Consider the following 14,280-nt stretch of genomic DNA (forward strand, 5'->3'; position numbering starts at 1 on the left):
TTATTGAAAACGCCCGTTTCTCTATTTCTCTGCATTCTGGTGGAACTAAGCATGCACGATTGACTGAGTGAAATAGCTGTCTATTGTTTTCACACGACTCTAGAGATACACTCTTTATTCTGGGGGAGCAAAGTTGTCATGTTTATGCGGTTGACAGAAACTAATCCCTTCTGGTCTAAATCAGGACGGTTAACCCTTTCCTGAACATTCGAGAAAGTTTCTAGTGACCTCTGAGCTAGCTGGCAAAACTAATTAATTCTAACATAGTCAGTAGAGACCTAGATGACCTCAGTCCTACGTCTACACTGCTGTTTATGTTATTCCAATGCGCAGAGCCTATTGGGAATATAGGAACTACACTACAATATTTACAATATATTTAAGCCCATCCTGAGCCAGTTCGATTTTGTACTGTCCCATGGTTAATGATTTGTGTACCATCATAATCTCTGCTTTCAAATATATCCGTCTATCACATCAAAAGTGCAATTTATCCTGTTACCTAAGAATGAAGTTTGATATATTGCAATAGGAATCATCTTTTGGACATATACTTTCTCTAATGGCTGAGAATCCACAATATCACTGCTTGTTATGTGTGGGGTCTCAGACGTTAGCCTTTAATTTAGCCATTACAGCTGACCAAATGACCGCCAGGGTGGCGGTCACATCCTAATTGCACTGGAGGGACCGCCGCTGCCCCTGCGGACCTCCCCTCCTCCTCTGGGGTGGCGGACAGACGCAGGTCCGTTCGCCATCCTAATGAGCACCTATATTCTCACAATCATAACTATGAAGAACTATATTATTTATAATTAAACAGCATAACAAAATAAATAAATAGCATAATAAACTTTTATTAAATAATAATTTTTACATTTATTATAACTTAAATAACTTCTTACCCTATACCTCTACAAACTAAGCAACACACACAAAAAATTCTTAAAAATTATATTAATAAAAAATTGTACATAATTAATTAGTAATAAAGTAATTTAATTACATTTAATTAATGTCTCACCCTTTATTCCTGCAAACACAACAATGCACACCTAATATAGAGGTAAAAATATACCTTATTAACATGAGTTATATAATTAATTATCAATTCAACAATTATTAACAATTAACTAATGATAAATTAATTATATCTTATTACCTTACAACACTCTACCCCTACATACCCAACAGCCCTTACCTGATATATAGCTTAAAAAATATCTTAGTTACATAGGTTACATAATTAATTATCCACAACCCACACCTAAATCCCTACGTAATAAAAAGAAGTAATTACACAATTAAAATAATTAATTATCAATCAAATAATAATTACAAATTAATTATTAATTATTATAATTAATTTACTTCGCACCCTGTCCCCCTGTAAACCCTCAACCCACTATTGCACTAAAACAACAATTAACTATCACATACAATTTAAAAATAACAAATAATTTTACAAAGTATATTAGAAAACATGAGCAATAATTATCCCCTTCCGTGCTCCCTTCGGCCAACGTCCGTTGCGAGCGCTACCTGGCCAGTGCTGGGCACGTCCGCTGGCCGACGCAGCCCTGCCCACTCGTTAAAAGCGCCCCACCACAGCGGAATTCGCGCCGCGTTCAGGCGGCTATACAAACAATTTATAACATATTCAATTAAAATATACACTAAAATACATAACAATAATTAAAAAACAAATATTTTTTGTAAATGACATTATCATAGATATTTCTAACAATGATATTAACAACATAGATATTTTAGCATCGATATTACTTACCTTAAAATCGACATTCTTTTCAACAATATTTTTGCAGACAATATTTGTGCATCACAATATTTAGAACTTAATATTTTTGCATCTCGATATATTTTTCAATATTTATCCTTATGTAAATTCTTGTCAGCATGATGTCATGATCCTTACCCCAGATATATGTTTGCCCTGACCCTCAATGCTATTCCCAGGTTGTATCTCTATATAACCTCATGTCACCATCTCTCTCACTTCTCTGTACTTCCCTCCTCAGTGTCTGGAGGCTGGTGTAACTGGTCAGACTGGACACCATGCTCCAAAACCTGCGGCACAGAAGTAATCACCAGGTATCGTACATGTGCCTGTCCCAAGCCTCAGAAGGGAGGAGCAGAGTGCGACGGAGTGCTACAGTACCATGGTGAGACAGGAGTCCAGCTGGAGAGGAGGCAATGCCCATCTGCATCTTTCTGCCCAGGTACCATACTAAAAACAACACAAGTATTTGTGAAAGACAATGTGTCTGTCTTGCCCATCAAAACCATATTAGGTGCCAGGTGCACCATTTTTCAATTCTTTTTGGAATTATGAGTCATAAACTGTAGCTGTTTCACCTGCGACATAATGTAAACATCCATGATATGCCATGGTTCTGGTAGTATGGAACTCATTAGCACTGCCAGCAGACAGCCATAGCTGTCTGAGGGCAGATGCTAGAAATACCTCTCTGACTGCTTATTCAGAGCTTCTTGGCAAAGCCATGGAGTTTACATAACACACTGGAAATGACTACACTCATAATCTACATTCATTTATGTTTATGCTTAGAGTGCCTAGTGAAAGATATGTGCATTAATTGAACTTTACATGTGTAATTTAAGTATGCAATGTATTGGAAATTGAGTGGTGTTCGGTGATGTGCATGCACACAGTGATTTTTGAGAGATTCTTCTACATTCTCCTTCTTGTTCCAGTGCTTACTTCATTCTAAAGTCAATTTCAAAACCTGACCTTTCACAAGGAAATATCCATATTTCTGCTTTTCAGAGTTTGAGATAAGTTGTTGAAGCGAATGTATTTATTGACGAGGTTGTCAACATTCTCAATGTTTTCTATCAACCGTTTTTCTTACAAAAAAGTCTTAGATTTTCCGAGTGTGTCACTTGGCAGATGTTCCTGTTTTACCTAAGTCAGTAAGATAGTTCAGCAAGCTAAATATTTGCTCCTGAGATCTGTTTGTGATATTGGATCCTGGCATGGTAAACTCACCTTGCATTGATCTGAGGTTGAAAATATTGGGTACTAGTTTTGAGAGGGTAATAAAAATTGTGTTTAAGAATGTTTCATATAAAGTTCTACATAAATTAAAAATTATTATTCCACATTCTTGCTGTGCAGACCTGGACTCTCGTTATGAGTGATGGAATTTCACAGACTACCTAAACATCTGAGTGTTTTAGGACCAGGAATTACTGCATCTTTAAACTCCGGACCCAACAATTCGAAGCCTGGAGACACTGTAGCTTTCTTTGTTGCTCCAAGTTCACAGGATATGGGCAACAGCACAACCCAGCCCCTGCCCAACCCTGTAGCAGCATGGTGGAGCAGGCAATAGCCCACCCCCCATATCTACCTCCACTCTTGGACAAGCATAAACATTTTCTGATACAGCCCCAGGCTGACACTTTCTGCCTGCTGAGTGCAGGTGGAAAATGTCATTTCTTTTCTCCACTGAATTGAGGAGAATTGTTTGGAAAATGACAAAATCTTAAATTCCATTCAATAATACCCCATTCTGGAGAGAAAATCATGATTTCTGGATTTTGGTTGATTCTGCCCCTTGGGTATCCCTGCTCAAAATTCCAGCATACTCCTAATGAAGGCCAATCCCTTCAGTTTTAAAAGCAAACCCTTGCTAAATAAAAATGGAATCCTTGCTCAGTAGTTAATTAAGTTTATCTCTGCTACCACCACCTCTTCTCTTTGCTACCTGCGAGAATGAGTTATTCTCCAAGTGGAGGAGAACAATTATTTGAAGGGTCTACTAAAAGTGCCACGCATTTCACCGACCTTTAGTACGCATGAGGAGTTGGGGTCTAGCTATATTTCAGATCTGGTGGCTGTGAGACCTCTCCTTTCCTGGCTAAAAATTTGGTACAACGAAGAGTGGGGACTGACAAAAACCGTATTACTGGACTGTCTAAAACTGGATTATAGCCACAAGATACCATGGCTACAGTACGTTAAATCCTCCTTTTTGAAATTGGGCCGCGAGGATTTATATAGTAACCCAGAAACAATCAGGAACAGTGACAAGATGATTATAAAGAATCTCCATCACAAGTCTATGGTGGCCCTGCGTGAGGAGGCGGAGTTCACTACACGTACTGTAAGAGAACATATCTTGGTGACAACCACTGTTGGCATAGAACCCTACTTGGTACATGTAGTGAATTCACATGAAAGGTTTTTAATGACCCGTTTTAGATTTGATCTTATTCATTTTTTATTATCAGTGCCAGAAGGTTTTACTTTGAATCTTGAAGATTAAGGGCCCTGCGGCTGCGACAATAAGTCTCCGCCGAACACCCTACATTTTATATTTCCATGTTCATTTTATGTGGGACCTAGGAGATTGTATTTGAAAGATCTGCTTAGGAAACTCAAGTTCAAACACGCTAGGGGGGCATTGCTGTTTTAAAAAATGTCCTCTGATAATTTTACACTCTGTTGTACTTTAAGTTTCCTAAAGGCCGCACTGAGACTACGTAAGAGTAGAGGGGTTGTTTTTTCTTAAATTACTGTAATGTACTCGATTTTGTGTTTTGTAAAGCATATGGGGGAGATTTTAAATGTAATGCTTTTATGATTTGACTCAAATCGAAATAAAGCTAAATGAATGTAAGAAGGAAAGAGTTATTCATTCAGTGCTTTCATTGTTTCTGACCGCAAAGGTTTTTTCCCATCCCCTCACCTTCCACTCATACAGGGTGAGAGGGACTTCTCAAGAAGGCAAATCTGAATTGGCCCCTAGTGTTCTCCTCCATTTCTGTGATGTGAGGATTTGGGAAAACATCTCCTAGTATTCTTCCCAGAACATCACTCAGGGTCCTAAACCTGGCTGTAGTAGAGTCTATGATTGATCTTCTTAAACGCCATTGTAAGAAATCCGGTTATTTGTTGGGGGGGTGGAAACCCCACTCAAACAACAACCACAGTCCTTGTCAGGGTGAACCACAAAAGTCACTTAATTAACCTGCACTTAACTGTCTGGTAGTTTGGCACAAAAGTAATCTGGCTTAGTAAAGGAACTGTTTAAAGTATTTATGTAGCACACAAACACAACACAAGAAAAATCTGATGAATTTTAATAAATAAAATGCCTTCAAAATGAAGGAAATCCAATCAGTAGAACCATAGTCATGAACTTTTAGTAAAGACTTGTGCCTAAAAGATCAAAGAGCCAACCGTGGGTATCCGGTTGCCTGAAACCGGGGCAAAGTCAAAGGTTCAGGCCGACCGTGCCAGATACAAGAGGTGGATTTTGCCTGGCCTCACTTATCTTCTCACTTCGAAGAAATTTCAAAGAAAAGCTCCTGAGAAGGTAAAATTCAATGAGACAAAGCATACAGCGATTCCCCAGGAGAAGGCGTTGTCTTTGGGAAGCCGCTGGATGGGGTCATTGCAAAGATTTCTACCTTTGGACTTTGTCACATTTTTGGAAGTCAGAATTCTCCAGCAAGACATGTAGGCTGTAGCTGACAAGGGCTTCACGATGCTGGATACCTTCGCTGAGAGGTCCTGCTGAACAAGATTTGCTCATGTGGGGAAGAACACACAAATTTCTAAAAGATGCATTTTCAGAATTGGAATTTAAAATCTTGGTTTGCGACGGAAGAGGATTTTAAATTACCATTACTGTGGGTCCAAATATGACATTCTGCCTGCTGGCGATCAAACTTTAGCACTTATTAAAGGTAATAATCCAATTTTATCACATGAGAGAGATAGGCCTTACAGTAGTAAAAAAATGACTTTATGAGTTTTTCACTACAAGGACATGTAAACCTAAAAACACGTTGTGATTTTTAAATACATTGCACCCTGTCCTATCAACTTTTTATGGCAGGGCCTTGTTTAGGGGTAACATATATTCAAAAGGAAGGTTTAGGTCTGGCAAAATGTTTATTTTCCCAGATAGAATTGGCAGTGCAAAATGTAACTACAGGTTGTAGTGGCATGCCTGTGACAAGTTCTCAAAGTCTACTTTAGTGGGTGGCATAATGAGTGCTCCAGCCCAACTCATGTAATTTACAGGCCCTAGGTACAAGTAGTACCATATACAAGGAAAGTACTAGTAAACTAAATGTGTCAATCAGGTGTAAACCAATTGTACCATGTTTGAGGGAGAGAGCACAAACACTTTAGTACTGGTTAGAAATGGTAAAGTGCACAGCGTACTACAAAAAAGAATTCAGAGAACAGGATTGGTGAATGTAAAATGTTATGGGGAAGTCCAAATTAAGGCTGTCAAGTCTAACGAGTCCTCCCAGCTGAAAGGTTGAGTCATTGCTATTACTTCCATTTTGCCATCATCTACCCCTGTAGCTTTCACAACGCTTCTTGGAATCCTTAATTCTTGACTTTGCTACAACTCACCTGACTGACCTTCTCATCACTGACCTTGTTTCCCTCCCTACCACCTTGATGTGCGGCCTTAGTTTCAGACAAAATGGTACTGCAGGCCATAGCAAACAGCAACTTCTGTGTGCTACATCAGGTTTATGTTCACACCAGAAAATGATATAATATAAAACAAGTTAAATGTAAACATCTAGTGATTTTGCTTTTTTCCTGCACATATTCTCAATATTAAGAAGCAAGGATTATAAGGCTGAAGAATCACAGGTTCAAAAAGGTCAGCAATTAATTGCCTTTTTTCATGCATTGTTCAAATTTTGCAGGCATAATCTGAAAAGCAGGGGAATTTAAAGTCTGAAAGTATTTTTTCAGGTGTTCATGGATTAGAAGAATCTTAGACCATGCATATTTGGCCCTATTACCCTACATATCTTTAAAGTTTCTCCAGCATGTGGCGCTTATCATCTGCATGCCATATTTCCTGGTGTTGAATATTACTGACTTATTAATTTATCATTGCTTTGGTCCGCCTTTGACTCTTGTAACTTCCTTACCCATAGCAACAGTGATGGGTGTTGACAACAGACGTCGTACATATAATTTAGGCATCAGAGGTGTCTTTCACATTATACCTATGTTGCAGGTGTTTTAAAAAGGCAATATAGCATTGCCAAACCTAGCATGTTTGACATTTCTGAATGTGGTCTACCCACCTGATTTTAATGGAGGTGGAACTTTGGTTTAATCATGGCGGACACTACTCGGTCTCAGCCATGATTAAACTCCTCCAACAGCCCAACAGAGTAAGGGTCATGGGAGGTTGACCTGTAATTCACCCCACCTAATTTAGATGGGCGGAATTAGAGGTTAGTTTTCACTGCCCTTCATGGCCAGAAAGACCCTGGCGCCAAGGCATAGTGAAAACTGCAAAATAGTCCCCTTGCTATGGGAGAGGGCTCCCATAACGAAGGGAACATTGTCTTTTATATTTTCAAGAGGAAATCCTACTCTGGGATTAACTTTTTAACAATAAAAGAGGAAACAGTTTGCCATAAGTCTCCATGATGTAACTGCAAAAGCATTGACAGGGACCGCCACAAAGGTGATTCCTGCCAATGCTTTAAGAAATAACCGCCGGCTTGGCGGTCATTTCATATTTTGTCAGGGTTAGGTGCAGTCAAGACAACGTGGTAAATTACTCTGTCAACCTTACTGCCAAACCTCCCCCAGACAATTATTAATCGGCCTCTAATTATCATCTGTCAAAAATATTTTCTTTCTAATATTTATACAGGGATATTGATTGCCACATTCGAGTTAAGCGTAGAAATCCTACTCCCACTGGGATGATATTTTTGTAAGTGATATTTAGAGCATAATATTTATGTCAGACAATGTTTTTGTCACAGATATTCTGACATGTAATCTCCTATATGTGCTTCCTTCACTGGCACCTGTCACAGACTGCAGTGTGAATAATTTACTATACTTTAGTACCCCTACTTTCTTTATTCATGTCTACAACCTTGCAATGCAGTGGGTTCTGTCTTTGCAGTGGATGGCAGCTGGAGCAGTTGGAGTTCATGGACCCCATGTGATACATGTGCTGGAGAGTCTATCCGGATGAGGGAGTGCAATAGCCCTCCTGCCAGGTTTGGGGGCATACCCTGCCATGGAGAGTCAAAGCAGAGTCGTGCCTGCTATGACAACAGCACTGTGTGTTCAGGTGAGTGTCTGCATAGAGACTGATAGAGTCTTGGGGTAGTACTGAATGGGCACAGGAGTTCTGGTGTCTGTGACTGCAGGGAGGGAGGCAGGGTCCCATGGCCCTGCTTAATGTACACATTGCAGTACTGTGTGCTCAGATGAGTTTAGATTGCTGAGAGGCAGGCAGGGTCCTAGGGCTCTACTAATTGTGACAGGGCAGCAAAGTGAGCACTAGTAAGAATGAAAAGCCACACACAGTCTGTTGATCCTCTTGCATGCCTGAAGAACAGTACCCTTCGGGTGAAATACTGGAAATAGGCAAACAAAGGTGATATGCAAACTTGGAACCTCACCAAATATAGGTGTACATATATATTTTCTCAATCCAGTTTATGCACACTACACAACATATAACATAGTACTGCATTTACAGAGTTACTAGAAGCGTAGTCAGATTTGAGAAAGGGGAAGGACACATGGTCCTCGGGCTAGAGTTCACAACCTCAGTGGATCCAGGGCACATTACCATACTGTGGTGCCAATTTGGGAAGTTGACAAGAAATGGGAGTGAGAAGATGGTGTTAGCCATCTAACAGTTATCAAGCGTATTGACCTTGAACAAGGCTTACAGTTTGCCAGCCTTCTGCAGGAGAGGTGTGACTCCGAAAAGGGTGGTCGGCTGTTCAGAAAAAAAGAAAAACAACTTTACAATTTAGGACCTAGAAAGTCAGTCTTCTACGGATGGCAGAGCATTTAAAGTATCCCAAATATTTTTTAAATGTCTGCCGGTCATTTTGGTTTTGCTTTAACATTTCACTAAACCCCTTCTTCAATCTCTCTGTCCAGATTTAGACAGAGTTTTGTGGATATTATAAAGAAAGCCTATGAGCACACAGTAAATAATAGTCCACATATTAATTATATGCCCTTGTGCCTTTTATTAGTAGTCTTTACCCTTCCAATTTTGCCTCTTGTCTTCAGGCTTTCAATAAAGCCTCTAGCCACACGTGTTTTGTTGTGATTTAATTGGGCCTCCGACTTCTGATTTGTAGTCTGTGATCTTTCTGACTATATTACACTGAAGTTTCTTCCTTTTGTTAGAAGAAGAGTTCTTGTTCTATCCAATTTCTTAGCCTTCACTAGTGCAGAATTAATTACATTCCTATCCTAACATCTCTTACAAAAGCTCTGCTTCAGATCATGGAGTACCTATAAGAATTTACAGGATCACTGACATAATATTGATGACATAAATATCGACGTAGAAAAATATAGAATACCAAAATATCAACTTCCTATCTCCAAACAGGTATGAACAAAAATATCAAATCAAAAATATAGTTGTAAAAAATATAGTTAGTCAAAATATCGAATTTTTAAAATATCTTAAAAGTAATGTAAAAGTAATGAAATAATAAAAAGACAGAACCCTGTTTTTAAAATTTAGATATGGAACACTTCCATTGAACGCTTTTACCAGGTGCTGGAAGTCCTCTCTGTCCAGCCATTCTAGCTGCCCTGGATGTGCAAACCCTACTGAGTCCCTAGCACACTTCTTATTTGCCTGTAGAGCATACAGTGGACCCAGGAGAAGGTGGCTAAAGCTAGTATGCAGAGAACTGGGAGTCAGGCACTATGCAACGGCACTCCCCATATTGGTAATGGACACAACATCTATGTTGTTTTTTTGCGGAGTTGCCAAGTTTCTGGGAAAGGCCTGGCAGATACGTTCAAGACTGATAAAATCGAGAACGGGGTAGGAAACTGTGTATTACAAAGCACTAGAATATCACTGGTTCTCTGTTTTAGGACTTTATTTTATCTACCTTTTAACTGTATAATGTCTCCATTTGCTGTAGAAAGGACTCTCTTTTTTAAAGTTTTTATACTCCTTTTGATAATGAATTGTATGTACTTTTATGATAAATCTTATTTTTATCGAAATAAAGTATTACAAAAAATATAATTAACCTTAACATACTTAAAATACTTAAATAACTTCAAATTAATAAATAATTAATGTAAGTTAAAAATAATTAAACATACAATTTAATTTTTGAATATGTATATATGTATATATATATATATATATATATATATATATATATATATATATATATATATATATATAACATAATATTAATAAAAAATATACAATATTTTTACGGTAGGATAGCAGGAGGGGAACATTTACTATTACCACTCCAGTGAGTGCAACAGTATGGAAAGCATTGGATAGCGAGAGTGTAAAAATTACTATTCCCACTCCAGAGAGTGCAACAGTAGGGAAAGCGTTGGATAGCGTAGAGGTAAAAATTAATATTCCCACTCCAGTGAGTGCAACAGTAGGGAAAGCATTGGATAGTGTAGGGGTAGAAATGACTATTCCCACTCCAGAGAGTGCAACAGTAGGGAAAGCGTTGGATAGCGTAGGCATACAATTTACTATTTCCACTCCAGTGAGTGCAACGGTAGGGAAAGGATTGAATAGCGGGAGGGTAGAAATTACTATTCCCACTCCAAAGAGTGCAACAGTAGGGAAAGCGTTGGATAGCGTAGGGGTAAAAAATACTATTCCCACTCCAGAGAGTGCAACAGTAGAGAAAGCGTTGGATAGCGTAGGCATAAAATTTACTATTCCCACTCCAGTGAGTGCAACAGTAGGGAAAGCATTGGATAGCGTAGGGGTAAAAATTACTATTCCCACTCCAGAGAGTGCAACAGTAGAGAAATGTTGGATTGCGTAGGCATACAATTTACTATTCCCACTCCAGTGAGTACAACCGTAGGGAAAGCATTGGATAGCGGGAGGGTGAAAATTACTATTCCCACTCCAGAGAGTGTAACAGTAGGGAAAGCGTTGGAAAGCGTAGGGGTAAAAATTACCATTCCCACTCCAATGAGTGCAACAGTAGGGAAAGCGTTGGATAGCGGGAGGGTAAAAATACTATTCCCACTCCAGAGAGTGCAACAGTAGGGGAAGCGTTCGATAGCGTAGAGGTAAAAATTACTATTCCCACTCCAGTGAGTGCAACAGTAGGGAACGTGTTGGATAGCGTAGGGGTAAAAATGACTATTCCCACTCCAGAGAGTGCAACAGTAGGGAAAGCGTTGGATAGCGTAGAGTTAAAATTACTATTCTCACTCCAGTGAGTGCAACAGTAGGGAAAGCATTGGATAGCGTAGGGGTAAAAATTACTATTCCCACTCCAATGAGTGCAACAGTAGGGAAAGGGTTGGATAGCGGGAGGGTAACAATTACTATTCCCACTCCTGAGAGTACAACAGTAGGGAAAGCGTTGGATAGCGTAGTAGTAAAAATTACTATTTCCACTCCACAGAGTGCAACAGTAGGGAACGTGTTGGATAGCGTAGGAGTAAAAAGTACCATTCCCACGCCAGTGAGTGCAACAGTAGGGAAAGCATTGGATAGCGTAGGAGTAAAAATTACTATTCCCACATCAGTGAGTGCAACAGAATGTAAAGCGTTGGATAGCGTAGGGGTAAAAATTACTATTCCCACTCCAGAGAGTGCAACAGTAGGGAAAGTAAATACTTCATATATGAATAAAAATTAATTAAATATTAATACCAATTACAAATTATTTAAAAGTAATTAATAATTTTATATAATATAATAATTAATCAATTAAAAATACAAATAAAATTTTTTTATTAAAAGATATTACCTATTAATACAAATTATTTACCAATTAACAATTAATTAATTAACAATTAACAAATATTTAAAAATTACAAAAAAATATATAAATAAATAAATTAAAATATTTAATTAATTACAATTAAATTACTTCCCACCCTATTCCCCTATAAACACACAACCCAAAACAGAAAATAAATTAATAAAATTAACATAATTATCAATTAATTAAAATTAATTACCAATTATATTTTAATTAATTACCAATTAAAAATTTAAATAACAATTTAATTCAAAATAAATACCAATAAATACATGAAAAAATTTAATTATTTATAATTAAATTACTTCCCACCCTATTCCCCTATAAACCCACAACCCGCTACAGAAAATAAATTAATACAATTAACATAGTTATCAATTAATCAATTAATTAAAATGTATTACCAATTATATTTTAATTAATTAACAATTAACAATTATTTCAAAATAAATACCAATAAATAAATTAACAGATTTAATTAATTATAATTAAATTACTTCCCACCCTATTCCCTTATAAACCCACAACCCACCCAGAATTATATTACGCAAAAATTAAATACCTTAAAATTAATTAATTAAAATAAACTATAAAACAAATATACACTTTTCACAGGTATACTAACATAAAAAATCACTTTAAAAAATTGGATATTATTAAAAAATTGATATCAACTTACTTACCTCAAATTCGATATTTTTGCTGTCTATATTCTGTCCATTCTATATTTTTGTTGTCTATATTCTGTCCATTCGATATTTTGTCTATTCTATATTTTGAATTCGATATTACTGCTATTCTACTCGATATTTTTGTAGTCTATATTCTCTCCATTAGATATTGTGTCCATTATATATTTTTAATTCGATATTAATGCAAATTGATATTAAACACTCGATATTTTGAGTGTATACCGAATTTACAGTCATCGCTACGATTGTGCCTCGCTCTAACCATTTCTCTGAATGGTATTGCATTAATTTGGAATTTAGGGTGTAAAGTGGTTGCATGTAGCAATGTACTAGAAGTTTTCTTTTGAAACATATTACTCTAAATCTTGCTGTCCTTAATATAAAGTTTTATGTTCAAAAGTACTATATATTCACATTTGTACTGTGTAAAAGACACATTGCAATCATTAAAATATTCAAAAACGTATTTAACTCAGACTCACCCCCTGTCCAAATCATAAAACAAACCTCAATTAATCTTCCCTAATAATAAATGTACTCAATCCAGTTTGAACCACTTGGGCCCCATACCTGAGGTACTGCATAAGGGGCGAAACCACTCACCATTAAACTAGAAAACATTATTTTCTAATATCATTCTTGTCATTGTGATCAGCATAATAGTATGGTTCAACAGGGCTGTTTCTCAAAAATGGCCAAAAGCTCGGATCCCATTACCATGCATAATATTTGTATACAGCGTGATCATCACTGAGTCCCATGTGACATCATTCAATCAGTTTACAACGTGCTTTGTGTCCCTAATATAAGATAGTAAATGACATACAAATGGTCACAGAAAACATCCACATATTTTGAGATTCTTTCAGTTGGTCCTCCATTTCCTGAAATAATAGATCAACCTGGTGGAAAGGTAGAATCCTTATTTATATTTGGAAGTGTGTACGAACACAGAAATCTGGGTAGGTTTACACGTAAATGACAATATCCATCGTTATTCAGTAGTCCATTATGCCACTGTTTTAGATTAGCATTAATGAGTTTGGTAAAATTCATGATTGGATTATAATTCAATTTCTGGTAACAAACAGAGTCTCCTAACAAGGGGTAACAATGCATCAAAAATGAAAACTGGAGCAAATACAACTTAAAAAGCGATACAAAAAACAAATCTGGGAGGATTACAAAATGCAGCAGGACAAATTTGGGGCGAAACATTTGTATAACCATTGTAGATCTACACCAAAGCCTTTTGAGATCAATTGAAATCCCTGGCAAGGACGCCGAACGGCATACCACAGGCAATATATAAACAAGAACCCAATTTTTGGGCTGCACCACTATCTTGCCTATTTGATGAGGTGAGCACTTTACACCGCCTTCCAGATAGCTGGAGAGACTCAATAATAAATCTATTATTTAAGGGAGGGGAGCGAACTGCCCAGCCAACTATTGTCTGATAACTTTAATTGATGCTGAAGCGAAGTATTACTCCTCACTAATCCTGGCAGATCTAATATGCTGGTCTGAAAGTAATACAATTATTCCCATCAATTAGTCTGGCTTCGGACGTGGCACTGGTACTTTTACAAATGTACTTGCGCTAGGTCTAATGGCAGAAAAAAGCTTCCAACAACGAAAGAACTTGTTTTTATGTTTCATCGATTTTAAAGCTGCATTCGATCGAGTCAATAGAGCCATAAAGTAAAACAGTGGGACCTGCCAAAAAGAGTACTAAAACCGATAATGGAATTATACTCGGATACGTGGATGT

At 37.4% G+C, this 14,280-nt stretch overlaps 1 protein-coding gene across 1 annotated transcript in view; it reads left to right on the forward strand.

The window, feature by feature from the left end:
- The window catches only part of LOC147685082 (SCO-spondin-like), a 1,395,910-nt gene that overhangs the window by 865,027 nt on the left and 516,603 nt on the right, over window positions 1-14,280 (forward strand). Inside the window, exons 61-62 of the mRNA XM_086939757.1 lie at window positions 2,040-2,240; window positions 7,959-8,129. Of these exons, the coding sequence (XP_086795883.1) occupies window positions 2,040-2,240; window positions 7,959-8,129 (372 nt within the window). The remainder of the gene's footprint in view (window positions 1-2,039; window positions 2,241-7,958; window positions 8,130-14,280) is intronic.

The sequence above is a fragment of the Lissotriton vulgaris genome, chromosome 10, assembly GCF_964263255.1.
Source record: "Lissotriton vulgaris chromosome 10, aLisVul1.2, whole genome shotgun sequence".
Classification (NCBI taxonomy): Eukaryota; Metazoa; Chordata; class Amphibia; order Caudata; family Salamandridae; genus Lissotriton; species Lissotriton vulgaris.